This window comes from Salpingoeca rosetta (assembly GCF_000188695.1).
Source record: "Salpingoeca rosetta unplaced genomic scaffold supercont1.8, whole genome shotgun sequence".
Taxonomy (NCBI): Eukaryota; class Choanoflagellata; order Craspedida; family Salpingoecidae; genus Salpingoeca; species Salpingoeca rosetta.
Genome location: NW_004754926.1, coordinates 31,377 through 43,876, shown reverse-complemented (window position 1 = coordinate 43,876; position 12,500 = coordinate 31,377). Strand labels below are relative to the sequence as shown.

The following is a 12,500-nucleotide window of genomic DNA, read 5'->3' as shown; positions in this document are numbered from 1 at the left end:
AGACACACGCACACAGACACACAGACACACACACACACACAGAGATCCATGCATAAACACACACACACACACACAGATCCATGCATAAACACACAGACACACACAGACACACACACACACACACAAACACACAGACACACAGACACACAGACACACGCACGCACGCACGCACGCACTCGCACACAAAGACACACAGACACACACACACACACCTCGGGCAGGTTGAACTCTTGCTGGACGGGAGCGCGGGCGATGGAGGTGGAGACGTCCATTGCGCTCGTGTCGCCGTCACCACCAGATGACACCTGACTCTGAAGTGCGCGCAGCCGCTCCCAATACGAGACAGCCGTGCTGGCCGGCGCCCCAACGCTGCTGGACACAACACTGGACGTCACGTCCACCTCATCCAGGCGCCGCTGGATGTAACTCTGCATGTAACTCGACAAGTGCTGGCAATGCGACATGACATCAACCTCGGGGTGCTGCTCCTTAAACTCCTTCAGCTCCCGCAGGCCCTGCCGTGTCGTGTCCTTCGCCGTCACCCGCGCCAGGATGGCGTGAATGCGCTCGCGTGCCTCATCATCGGCAATCGTGGGTGCAGCAGTCTGCTGCCGTGACAGCGCCGCTGTTGAGTCTGTGCGGCGCGCTTGCGTCTGCGCCTCCATCGCAACAAACTCCGCCACGCTGTCAAAGCGGTCCCGCAGCGTGTGCCGCGGGTCAACACCAAGATGTGAGCCAGACCGCAGGCTACCAAGCCCGTGCGCGCCCTCATCATCAGCCTCACCGGCATGCGAGCTGGCAACGCTTGTGCTGTCGCGAGACGCCATCTTGCTCTTGGCGCGCGCAAGGCGTGCACTCAGGCTGCTCACCGCACTCGGCTTTGCTGCTGGAATGCCTGTGCTTGCACGCAACGACGACGACGGCTTTGGAAGGCCCGAGGAAGATGCGGACGTGGGTGCGTCCACGGTGATGTTGGGCGACACGCCAGTGGCAGTCGCATCCACCGTCGTGTTGACACGCTCCGATGGCGACACCACAAATGACGACGACACTCCTTCCTCCTCGTCCTGCTGTTGTTGCTGTTGGTGCTGCTGCTGGTGCTGTCTGATCTCCGACGTCGTTGGCAGCAGCGCCTTGAGCTGCTCGTCTGTGTGCCCGTCGCGCTTGAGCATCAGCAGCACGTACGACCCGACAGCCGTGTCCAGTGGGGACTGCCCAATCAGGCTCAGGTGCGTCATTACGGACGAGCCCAGTGCCTTGACCAGCGAGTTGAGGATGGTCTTCATGGTACGCAGGGGCATGTCGTTGCTTCGCTTCTTCCACTCCACGGGCGGGTGGGCCACGAGAAACTCGTGAATCTCTCTCAGCAGCTGCGCCACGTTGATCTCGGACAGGTGCTCCGCAAGCGTCTTCGTGAGCTTCCACAGGCACTTCATAATCAGCTCCGTGAAGCGATGCGGCACGACCATCTTCTCAGCGCACGCGTCGTTGAGCACGCGGATCAGAACAGCAAACGTCACGTCACGCCGGCTGTTCTCCAGAATACGCAGGAGGATCATGTTCAGTGCGCGGGAGATGTGTGCGCCGTCCTGCCACTGCTCAATCTTCTCATCAAGCAGGCGGGACACCAACTCAACCAGCAGCTGCTGCTGCACGTGGTCCGGCACCGATCGCGCAAACGCGCGGCCCTCGTACACGTGCATGATGCAAGACAGCACGTGCTTGCACAAGCGCACAGCCTCCGGCCGCTTGCCGGGGCTCGACACCTCCTGGGCGCGGACAGCATGCACGGTGAACACGAGACGAAGCTGCAGCGTGCATGCGGTGACGAGGGAGCCAACACTGGACAGCATGTTGATGTCCTTGTCCTTGACAAGATCCTCAGCCATCTTGAGGGCGTGCACGGCCTGACGCATGTCCGTGCTGCTGATGTGGTCGATAATGTCCTCAAGCGTCACCGTCGGCTGGACATGGCGGTGAACGGGCATGGGTTGATCACAAGCATGAGATGATTCAAGGAGTTGTGACTTGACAAGCAAGTATGTATGCGCTCAAGTGTACCAGAAAAGGAAAAAAAAAGGGAAAAGCATCCAAAACGCCTACACACACACACACATACACACACACACACATACACGCACACACACACACACACACACACACGCACACACACACACACACCTGCTGTGGGAGTGTGGCGGCTGGGGTGATGACTGGCTGCTGTGCAGGTGGCTGGTGCATGGCAACCATACTGGCGTTTGCAGACGACGCATGTTGCTGCTGCTGTGGTTGTTGTTGCGGTTGCTGCTGCTGCTGCTGGGGATACGTTGCTGGCGCTGCCTCGTCAATCTCTGTTGGCGCCAGCTCAGGCATTTTCTGGTGACGGCGGCAATGTGGGGGGGGGGGGTGGACAAAGTGGGGGAGGCGTTAGGTGTGATGACTGGAAGAGGATGGACAAGCGACATGCACACAGGCACACGTGCACGACGTAGGCACATGTGCACGACGTACAGATGCACGTGCACATGTACACATACAGATGTAAATACGCACATGTACCCACATACGGCCAATCGACACACGCACTCGGAGCATACACGCACACACACATACATACACACACGCACGCATACATGCAAGCACAAAACACAGCCACATGTGCACCATTTCCGTTGCGGCAGGGAGGTTGAGTGAGTCGAGATCCAGGCTAAACTCCTGTGCGACGCTGGGCTTGAGCGACGCAGCTGATGCAGACCGCGTGGTGTCATTTGACGACGACGCTGCCGCCACGGAAGATTTGCTCGATTTCGGACGTCCGGAACCAGCGTCCACACCCTGAACGCGTGGCAAAGGAACGCAAAGTTAGGGTGGTGTCATTGCACGACACAGTATTCACATACCAGACAGCAATGGCCCACACGGGTAACAGATATGATACACGCAGATGTGCGAGCGCTTCGTGGTGCTTGGTTGCTTGCAGGCAACAGAACATAACACGGCTTCACACAGACCTTTGCGTTTGCGGTGACGGAAGCCGAGCTGCCGCCGCGGCTCTTTGCCATCCGCTTCACGCGCTCCGTAATCAGACTGAACACACACGTGTGTGTATGCACGCAGCAGGAAAGCAAAGACAAGCAATGGCTGTGAGCAAAACGATTCTCTGTAGCACACACACACACACACACAACTCACACATTCACACACGCACACAACAACGCACACATGTATATACACACGCACACAACAACGCACACATACATGTACACGCGCACACAACAACGCGTACCTCATGCTCTTGTCGGGAACGCTGCCCATGAGCTTGTAGATGCCGTCGCCCTGAATGTTGTGCGCTGTCACCAGAAAGTCGAGTGCTGTGGATGGAACGGGGGTGTGGGAGGGTGCAGGGGAGGAAATAGAGAACAACGGGGGTCGAGAATGGGGAAGAGGGTGGAACCAGTGGTGAGAACGGCAAGGGAGAGTGTGATGCGATGAACAGTTGACAGAACCACACGCAGCCAACTTCAGACCACGCTGAACGCACAATTGTACACAACTCACGACACAGTTGGCACACTCACAGCACGAAGACCAAACGCGAGAAATCAAATGCACCCATCACCATCACCACCGCCACCACCACCAGCATCATCATCATCATCATCATCATCATCATCATCATCATCACAGCCACAATGACAGTACACGAACCTGCAGAGCGGACAGAGTGGTCGCGGTCGGCAACTTGCTTTGTGACCGTCTTGAGCGCTTTGGGCGCACCGATTTGCTGCTCACATGGGGAATCACACCAAAAGCGAAAAGAGCAATAAGCACAACATAGACAGTAGGTGACAAGGGAGTGGGAAGCGACACAGCAGAGCGATGGCAACGTCGGCACAAAGTAGCACAAAGGCCTAAACTCTTACTCCACATCCCACATCCTACTTCTCACCCAACGCCTCAGTCTCCCGTCACCACTTCCCGACTTCTCATCCTCGATCCCAAACACAGCACGACGCACCTCGAGTACAGTCATGCCGCTCTTGCTGAGCATGTGGTTCATGGCCACGAGACAGCCCGTCCGCTGGCGGGCGTTCTTGCTCTTCAAACCCTGAACGGCGCACCGACAGGGCATTAAAGTGGCAATGTGACTCTTGGGTCAGTGTAAACTGGAAGGTTACATGCTACGGCTTTGTTGATCACTTGAGACAACCAAAAAAAAATCAATCACGCGTGTGCAAACACACGCACACACGCACACACACACGCGCGCAACACACATGCACACATGCACACATGGGTTCCACGTACGTCGAGGAGGTAGGAGAAGAGGCGGTTGCCCGTGTAGACCTGTGGCAATGTACGCAGCACCGCATGCGTATCTTCACGGATGTTCTCCATCTTATCACCAAGCTAAAACGGTGCACGTTGGCAATCGTGTGTGTGTGTGTGTGTGTGTGTGTGTGTGTGTGCGTGTGTGTGTGAACAAACAAAAACGTTTGCATGTGTGAGTGTTATGCAGGGGCGTGTGGGTGACGCGAGAGACAGAGCATTAATGACGAGGAGTCAACGAGCACGTGCACGAGCGCGGCACAACAATAAAAGCAACAGCCACCATTCTGCACGCAAAGGCTCATGGGCAACTCCGTCCACACGCAACAACACCAACACGGCCCTCGCCCTCTTCAAGAACAACCCATGATCATCCCATCTGCAGACATGGTGCTGGTGCAATTCACCTTCTGGATGAGATATGGAACAAACGACGCGGCCTCATAGTCCGACATGCTGTATCCCTGATCCACAACCGTCTCAAACAGATTCTGCAGGCAAGCAGCAGCAGACAATTCTCGTAAGGTTGGCGATTATGAACGAAACAATCAGGCAGACCAATACGCTACTGCGACACCAACCATCGTACACTTGGGAAACACGTCGTACACACACACACACACACACACACACTCACACTCACACACACACACACACCAGCACGCAAATACACACACAGACACACACACTATCACGCAAATACACCCACACAGGCACACACTCACAGACCTTGAGGAAGGTCATGGCCTTGAGCTGGGTGCGCGGGTTTGTCTCGAAGAAACGAAGTGTGACCCACATCAGCAGCAGATCCAGCGAGGCCACGGCCTCCTCCGCCTGTGGTGCAGGCGTGCTCCCACGCTTCGACACAGCCTGTGCACACGTGGATGTTTGAAGGAGGCGGGGGCAAAATGAGCGTTTGGGTACTTGAGGACATGAGGAAGAGCACACACAGGTAACCACACACTGCACAACTGCACGCACACACACACACACACACACACATAAGTGCACACACACACAAGTGCACACACACACACACACACACACACACACACACACACACACACACACAAGTGCACACGCATGCACACCTTGTGGAGGACGTCGATGGCTTTGCAGTGGTCCTTAAAGTCGTCTGAAAAGAGCTGAGTCAGCAATTCCTTGGAGACGATGGGCTTGAGCTGGTTCTGCAGCTGTTGCACGTACTCCTCACGCGGAGTGGTAAAGTTCCACTTGAGAGACTGGCACATCCAAACACGCAGATATGGGCACAAGGAAAATGGAGTGCACGTGCGTGTGTGTGTGCGTGCGTGCATGTGTGAGTGTGTGATGACATGTGAGCAGAAGAACAAGACATGGAGTTGGCCAACAAGAAGACTTCACACACGCGCGCGCGCACACACACGTGCAACCATGTGTCAGATTACAGTTCAGAGCTGTCACCACCATCCCACCGCCACCAGCCCACCTTGTGTGCCTTGTCGTCGCGAATGCGCTGCTGCTTCTTCGGATCGGCGCCGAGCGGCAGCGTGCTGGAGGCGCCGGCAGCAGCGGCGGTCGATGCAACCGATGACGATGACGTCTTCTTGCCCTTGGACGCGTCGGGCTGAATATACACATACGTGCACACAACGAGGTGAATGGAAGGCCTGCGGTGAGTACAATGAAAGCGTTAAGTGCGCGCACACACATGCGCGCACGCTCTCAAAGCTACACCCATGAAGTACCACACATTTGCGCCCACAAATGCACAAGTACACGCACGCTCACATACGCCAGCACGCACATGTGCACGCTCACATACGCCATCACGCACATGTGCACACACGCACATGCACATACGATTACCTTTGAGGCGCCTCGCTTGGCCTTTGTGGGCTTTGCTGTGGCGGATGAGTCATCATCACTTGAAGCATCGCTGCCCGCTTGCTTCTTCGCTTTCGGCGCGGCTGCCGCCTTGCTCTTCTTCCCACCGGCCTTCTTTCCGTTACCACCGGCAGCAGCGGTACTGTCGCTGCCTGCAGGCATGGCGTCGAGCATGCCAACAACAACGTCCTTGGCTGACGACGGCAGTGTGCCTGCAAGCTTACGCATCCGATCAATGCCAATGGACCGAGCAACCTCCTGTTGTTTCAGCAGGAGTTGGGGGTGGTGATGGTATTGGTGGTGGTGTGGCGTGATTCAACAAACAGGTGAGACAAAGGAAGATCATGAAAGATCATGAAAGACCATGAAAGAGCAGGAAAGAGCAGGAAAGAGTTGGATACTTGCATGTCATGATACGCTCCAGGCATGGCAAGCGATAGAACCAAGTCTCATTCCACAAGAGTGAATGGTAAACAGAGCATCCTCGCACTCTCACGCGCACACACATACACACACACGCGCGCGCGCACACGCGCGTGCATACAGAACGCTTGCAAAGCAACCCACGACGTACCGGGACAATGCCTTGCGCAGCCTTACGCACGGCTGGGTTGCGGTGTTGCAAGCACTGCATGACAGGCTTCACGATCGTCTTGAGGGGTGGCAGCTGCAGCCATACACGCGCAAGGAGAAGGAAGATGAGGAGGTGCACCACGTGACGTTGACAACACAGCGACGGTAGAAATCAATAGCAGATGCTTGCCCCACTCTCATCACTGCTTCGAAACCACAAACCACACACACACACACGCGCGCGCGCGCACACACACACACACATGCACGCCGGCACACACACATGCACACGCCAGACAGCAACACCACCACACCTTCTTTGGGTTCTTGATGGCTGAGAGCTGCTCGCTCATCCACGTGAGGATGCCGGCCTGCGCGTTTGGTTTTCCAGATGCAAGACAGCTGGCAACCGCATCGCCCTATGTTGCCCAGGAAGAAAAGAGGAAGGCGCTGACGTGAGTGTTACGCTTATGTTTGCACAGTCACATCAATACAACAACATACGCGCGCATCCACGCACACACGTACACGCACACGCACACGCACACGCACACGCACACACGTACACGCATACACACACACACAAGCAAACACACGTGCGCGAACCTCGAAGAAAGGGCCAATGCCTGCGTATTTGCGCCACGTGGTAAGGACATCTGTGACAGCGGTGCGGACTGCGTCCTTGTTGTCGGCCAAGTTCTGCAGCACCTCTGGCAAGATGTGGTTGAGATTTTGCCGGCACCCCTTGGCCCCCATGGCTGCGCCAATCGCAGTCAGATGGTGCAGCGTGATGATAATCAGGTTCTTGTTGCTGTCAGAGAGACGTGCCTTCAGGGCAATCAGCACGTCGCCAAGGTCTGGCGTCAGGCGCTGGTGGCGTTTCAAAATGTCGCCCAACTGCTGTAGACCTTCGTTGCGAACCTTCCACGACTTGTCACCGATGCTCGTGATGACGTCAGCGGGCACGTGGTCCGACAGCTTTTCGCGCGGCAGCACATCATCATCCGGCTCCTGCGCATCGTCATCCTCATCATCCTCGTCTTCCTCAGCACCAGCATCGTCGTTGTCGTTGTCGTCAGCACCAGCACCATCGTCGTCATCGTTATCATCGTCATCATCATCGTCACCAGCGTTGGAGGACGATGACGATTTCTTTGCGCCCCGCACGTGACGCGACGCGGCGGGCGCCTTTTCTCCACTCACCTGACATGTGCATGTGTGCATGTGTGTGTGAATGCGTTTGTATGTGTATATGCATGTATGTGTATGCGTGTATGTGTGTGTGAATGCGTTTGTATGCGTATGCGTGTGCGTGAGGGATGATGGAGGTTGGGTGTGCACAAAGTGAGCCATAGTTTGAGCCAACACCAAGAAAACACGCAAGCAATTACACACACACACACACACACACACACACACACACAAACCATAACAAGCGCAGGCGCGCACACATACACATGCACACAAACACACCACGCAACACACCTTGTCAAACTTCTCTGTGATGAGCTGGAGCAGGGCGGGCTTCTCGTCCTGGAACAGCGAAATGAGCGACGGACCAACAAAGATGCGGAGGGTGCCGAGCATATCAATGGCAGCTGTGCGCACACCAGCGTTGGTCGACGCCTGCAGCCATGGAGGCGGTGGGGAAGGGAGGGGAGCGTGATGGCGGTGAGGAGGAACAAATGGTGACAGGATGCGCGCTGCTGTGGGATTGCGGGCAAGGAAGAAGTACAAAACGTCGCAGTGCAGTATGTTGTTAAACGCACGCACGCACGCACGCATGAGCTTGCATGGTTGACGTACAAGCATCTTGCGTGCAAATGTGACGACGGCCTTTGCAGACAACTGCATGCCAAACGCATTCAGAATGCTGGCAATGGTGTTGCACGTCTCCGTGTGCACCTGACGAGGCATAACACTGCATTGTGAGTTGCGAAGAGGCTTATGCGCCGAACATACACAACTGCACACACACACAACTGCACACACACACGCACACACATACACGCACATGCACAAACACATACGAATACTAACACGCGCGCATGTACGCACACGCACACACGCACGCACGTACGACATGCAGAGCTACAGACCTTTGGGCTGCGGTGCGACGAAGCATGGCTGCACATGCGCAGGACAACAAAGTTTGGCCCAAGCTGCTCACACATGACGAGCAGGGCGTCGCTGGCAGGGGCACGGAGCTGCGGGCAGCGACAACGGTATCATGATGGTGAGATAGGCACAGGTGAGGTAGTGCGACTTGCAGCACGGGACAGCCCAGCCTTCAAGATGAGACAACAGCAGCAGCGCGTGGTGACGAACCTTCACGTCAGCAAGCTTGTCGACGAGTGGGGGCACGATCATGTCGACAGCGCGATCCGGGCATGACGGCGATGCCTTGGACGCGGCGGCAGATAGCGCCTCAATGTACGCGCCCATCACCTGTGCAGCAGCAGCAGCAGCAGCAGGAGGAGGAGGAGGAGGGGCACAGGTGGCATGTGTTCGCAGCGTGGTGCGTGTGTGTGTGTGTGTTGAATATATGAGAGCATATGTTGCATAGCAACATGTGAGTGTGTTTGGCGAAATGTGTGAGCTGGGGCCTCGATATGGAGTGTGAGTGCAGTTCGCACGCGTGTGTGGGCTCGATGTGCTGTCGTGTGCGACACGAAATATCTTCGAACATCAGCATCACTGGTACGCACCTGGAAGTTTGTCTCCTTCCACTGCCGAGTGCGCGTCTCTGCGAATGCAAAGATGGCCATGGCCGTGGAGGCATCAACGCTGTCTTCCTTGTCCAGGGCCGCCTTGAGGGCCGTTGCGCCTTCGAGTTTCTCCTTCCACGCGCTGCTCTTCATCAGCTCAATTGCTCCGCCGGATACAAGCGCCTGCACAGCGGCCTCAGCCTACGCACGTGGTCATAGCGGTGGTGATGGTGATGGTGATGGTGATGGTGATGGTGATGGTGATGGTGATGGTGATGGTGACCGCGTGTGTGCGAGAAAGCGCGTGTGTTCGAGCGAGTGTGTACTGTACGTATGCATGTGGGCAAGTGCATGTGTTGGGGAAAACCGCCGTTGTGATGGGAAGTAGACTCAGCGTACGCGTAAACGCAGCCTCACTCGAACCAGCGCAAAAGGACTTACAGCATCTGGGCTCATCTCTGGAAAGGAGACAGGCTCAACGCTGTCTGCCACCTTCTTGCTTCCGCTGCTACCTTTCTTCGACTGCAGAACAACACCAATAAGAAATTGTCGCGTGAGCATGTCTTCAAGATGGAATGTCACACACATTGACTATTGTGTGCCACTGAAACGTGTAATGCACACTCACAACGATAAGAACTGCAACTACACGCATAAGCGCCTTCACACATTCACACATTCACACACACAACTCCACAGACATTCACACATTCACACACAACTCCACAGACATGTATACATTCAAACAAACTTCGACTCAATGACAGGAGCAACGCACCGCTGCGACGGATTTCCGCGCCGTCGACTTCTTAACCCCGGCTGCCTTTGTTCGCTTTGGGCGACCGGCCTTGCTTGCAGCGACAGACGACGATGACGATGATGATGCTGACGATGCGCGTGACGCTTTAGGACGGCCATTGCTCGCACCAGCACTGCTGCTCTTCTTCGCGGCAGCTTTCTTCGTTCCTGCCGCCTTGGAGGACCACGGGGCGGTTGACGTTGATGATGACGATGGTGACGCCCCGACACTGCTGGCGTTGGCAATGATCTTGTCAGCCTTCTTCTTGTCGACGTCTGCAAGCTGCGGGCGAACAAACTTCTCTCCAGAGTGCTGTTCGTGTGTGTGTTGGGTAGGGGGTGAGGGACAACAGCTGAACGGGTAATGAGGAAGGGGCACGAAGAAGTGAAAAGTTGGTGCGTTTGACCGGGGGAGGGGACAGGATGATGAAGTGCAGAATGTCACGCAACATGCATATGTACACACACGACATACACAACACACTAGCACGCACACGACATGTGCACACACGACATACACAACACACACACACACACAAGCAAGTGCAGCTTGGCCGACTCACAGCAATGAGAGCGGAGAGGGCTGTTGCTGCGCTCTCGCGGACGGCTGGCTCGCGGGCAGTGAGGCATGCAACCAGCGCAGCGGCCAACGACGACACGTGACTCTTCCCAAGCGGCTTCTTCGACAGCCTGCTAAGGCTTTCGGACACAACCTGGTGTCGCACGCACACACGCATGCAAAGGGCCAGATGGGTGCGGATTAGTCGATGTGTGATTGTGTGGGGAGGCGACAACATGAATTGAGGGGAAGGAGAGAGAGAAAAATGAAAGACGAAAAGAAAATGGGGAGCACATGAAGCGTATGGCGAGCACATCCACAAGCCGTACTAATGAATCCACCACCCCCACCACCCCCACCACCACCAACAACAACAACAACAACAAACCCACCTTGGCTGTGTGCTGCATCTGCAGTGGGTTCTTCTGCTTGATGGACGCTACGAGCGTCTCCACAGCCTTGTCTGTTGGCATCTGCGCCAGCACTGCCGGCACCGCCTTGTGCAGCGCGGTCACCACGTTCAGCTTCTTCTCCTTAAACTTGTCAAGCATGCTTTCAAAGACAAGAGGGGCGTACGGGGAGAAGCGGTCCCGCAGTCCGGAAGCAATGGCACCAATGCAATCCGTGGCCAGCGCCACGTTGATCACGTTGGAGTCATTCGCCACCACCTGTTTGCGTGGGACAGACAGGGGCGGCATGCACAAGCGTGAGCAAGCGGGTGAACGAGATAGTTCTTGGGAATGTATGTGCACGTGTGTGCACGTGTATGTGTATACGTGCGTGTTGTTCATCGACAGGACAACACATGTGACAACGCTCGACAGCAGTGCAGTTCGTCCACAACAGTATGTGCCGCACACACACACACACACACACACACAACCACACACACACACACGCTCTCGCGCACCAACACAACCATACACGACAACCACATCGGCGCAGGTGCCCCCCTCTCAGCCTCACGTACGCGTATGAAGAGGCGAACGAGGTCGCCGTAGTCGCCATCAGCGAGCTTGACAGCGGAGAGGGCCGTGAGCGCACTCTGCAGCGCATCACGCCTGATGGACCACTTGCTCTCCTTCAGGTCAGACTCAAACGACTTGGGGATCTTCGACAGTGCGTTCACGGCGTCTGCCAGCTCATATGCGTCAACTTCTTCCTCGTCATCATCATCGTCATCATCACCATCACCGTTGTCGTCGTTGTTGATATTCGCATCACTGCCATCAGCAGCATCACCTTGCTGCTGTGCTGCTGCTGCTGCCTTCTTGGCGGCAGAGCGAAGGCGGCGGGTTGGTTTGGGCTTCACGCCCTCTTGCTTTGCCCACTCGTCTTCAAGCTCCTTCATCTGTAGCGGCAAGCAACATCGCAGACCAGACAGGTGCGTGTGAGGGCGTATGTGTATGTGTGTACATGTCCGTGTATATGTGCGTGTGTGTATGTGTCTGCGTGTGTATGTGTGTGTGTGTGTTTTGCCAGCTGTCGCGCACAGGAGAATCCCTGACACAACGAATGACAGGGGTGGGCAGCCGATCCATACGCGATCGCCCACAGCAAAACACCACTTCTTTGAACAAACACGTGTCAGACGGGCGCCACGTGCTGCTGCTGCTGCTCACCATGACGGGCTTGATGTCAGAGAGGGATGGCTTGATGGCGTCGCC

General features: G+C 56.0%; 1 protein-coding gene across 1 annotated transcript in view; it reads right to left on the bottom strand.

Annotated features, from left to right (window-relative positions):
• Positions 1 to 12,500, bottom strand: part of PTSG_03479 (uncharacterized protein) — a 14,371-nt gene that overhangs the window by 458 nt on the left and 1,413 nt on the right. Inside the window, exons 4-30 of the mRNA XM_004995154.1 lie at positions 12,456 to 12,500; positions 11,804 to 12,184; positions 11,226 to 11,501; positions 10,838 to 10,987; positions 10,255 to 10,587; positions 9,918 to 9,998; positions 9,477 to 9,677; positions 9,097 to 9,216; positions 8,868 to 8,975; positions 8,575 to 8,673; positions 8,254 to 8,394; positions 7,375 to 7,971; positions 7,083 to 7,187; positions 6,770 to 6,862; positions 6,178 to 6,453; positions 5,798 to 5,935; positions 5,421 to 5,570; positions 5,059 to 5,199; positions 4,737 to 4,820; positions 4,309 to 4,410; positions 4,019 to 4,108; positions 3,709 to 3,784; positions 3,287 to 3,371; positions 3,012 to 3,087; positions 2,665 to 2,835; positions 2,182 to 2,376; positions 213 to 1,964 (exon numbers count right to left, since the gene is read on the bottom strand). The exon at positions 12,456 to 12,500 is cut by the window's right edge and continues 84 nt beyond it. Of these exons, the coding sequence (XP_004995211.1) occupies positions 213 to 1,964; positions 2,182 to 2,376; positions 2,665 to 2,835; positions 3,012 to 3,087; positions 3,287 to 3,371; positions 3,709 to 3,784; positions 4,019 to 4,108; positions 4,309 to 4,410; positions 4,737 to 4,820; positions 5,059 to 5,199; positions 5,421 to 5,570; positions 5,798 to 5,935; positions 6,178 to 6,453; positions 6,770 to 6,862; positions 7,083 to 7,187; positions 7,375 to 7,971; positions 8,254 to 8,394; positions 8,575 to 8,673; positions 8,868 to 8,975; positions 9,097 to 9,216; positions 9,477 to 9,677; positions 9,918 to 9,998; positions 10,255 to 10,587; positions 10,838 to 10,987; positions 11,226 to 11,501; positions 11,804 to 12,184; positions 12,456 to 12,500 (6,066 nt within the window). The remainder of the gene's footprint in view (positions 1 to 212; positions 1,965 to 2,181; positions 2,377 to 2,664; positions 2,836 to 3,011; positions 3,088 to 3,286; positions 3,372 to 3,708; positions 3,785 to 4,018; positions 4,109 to 4,308; positions 4,411 to 4,736; positions 4,821 to 5,058; positions 5,200 to 5,420; positions 5,571 to 5,797; positions 5,936 to 6,177; positions 6,454 to 6,769; positions 6,863 to 7,082; positions 7,188 to 7,374; positions 7,972 to 8,253; positions 8,395 to 8,574; positions 8,674 to 8,867; positions 8,976 to 9,096; positions 9,217 to 9,476; positions 9,678 to 9,917; positions 9,999 to 10,254; positions 10,588 to 10,837; positions 10,988 to 11,225; positions 11,502 to 11,803; positions 12,185 to 12,455) is intronic.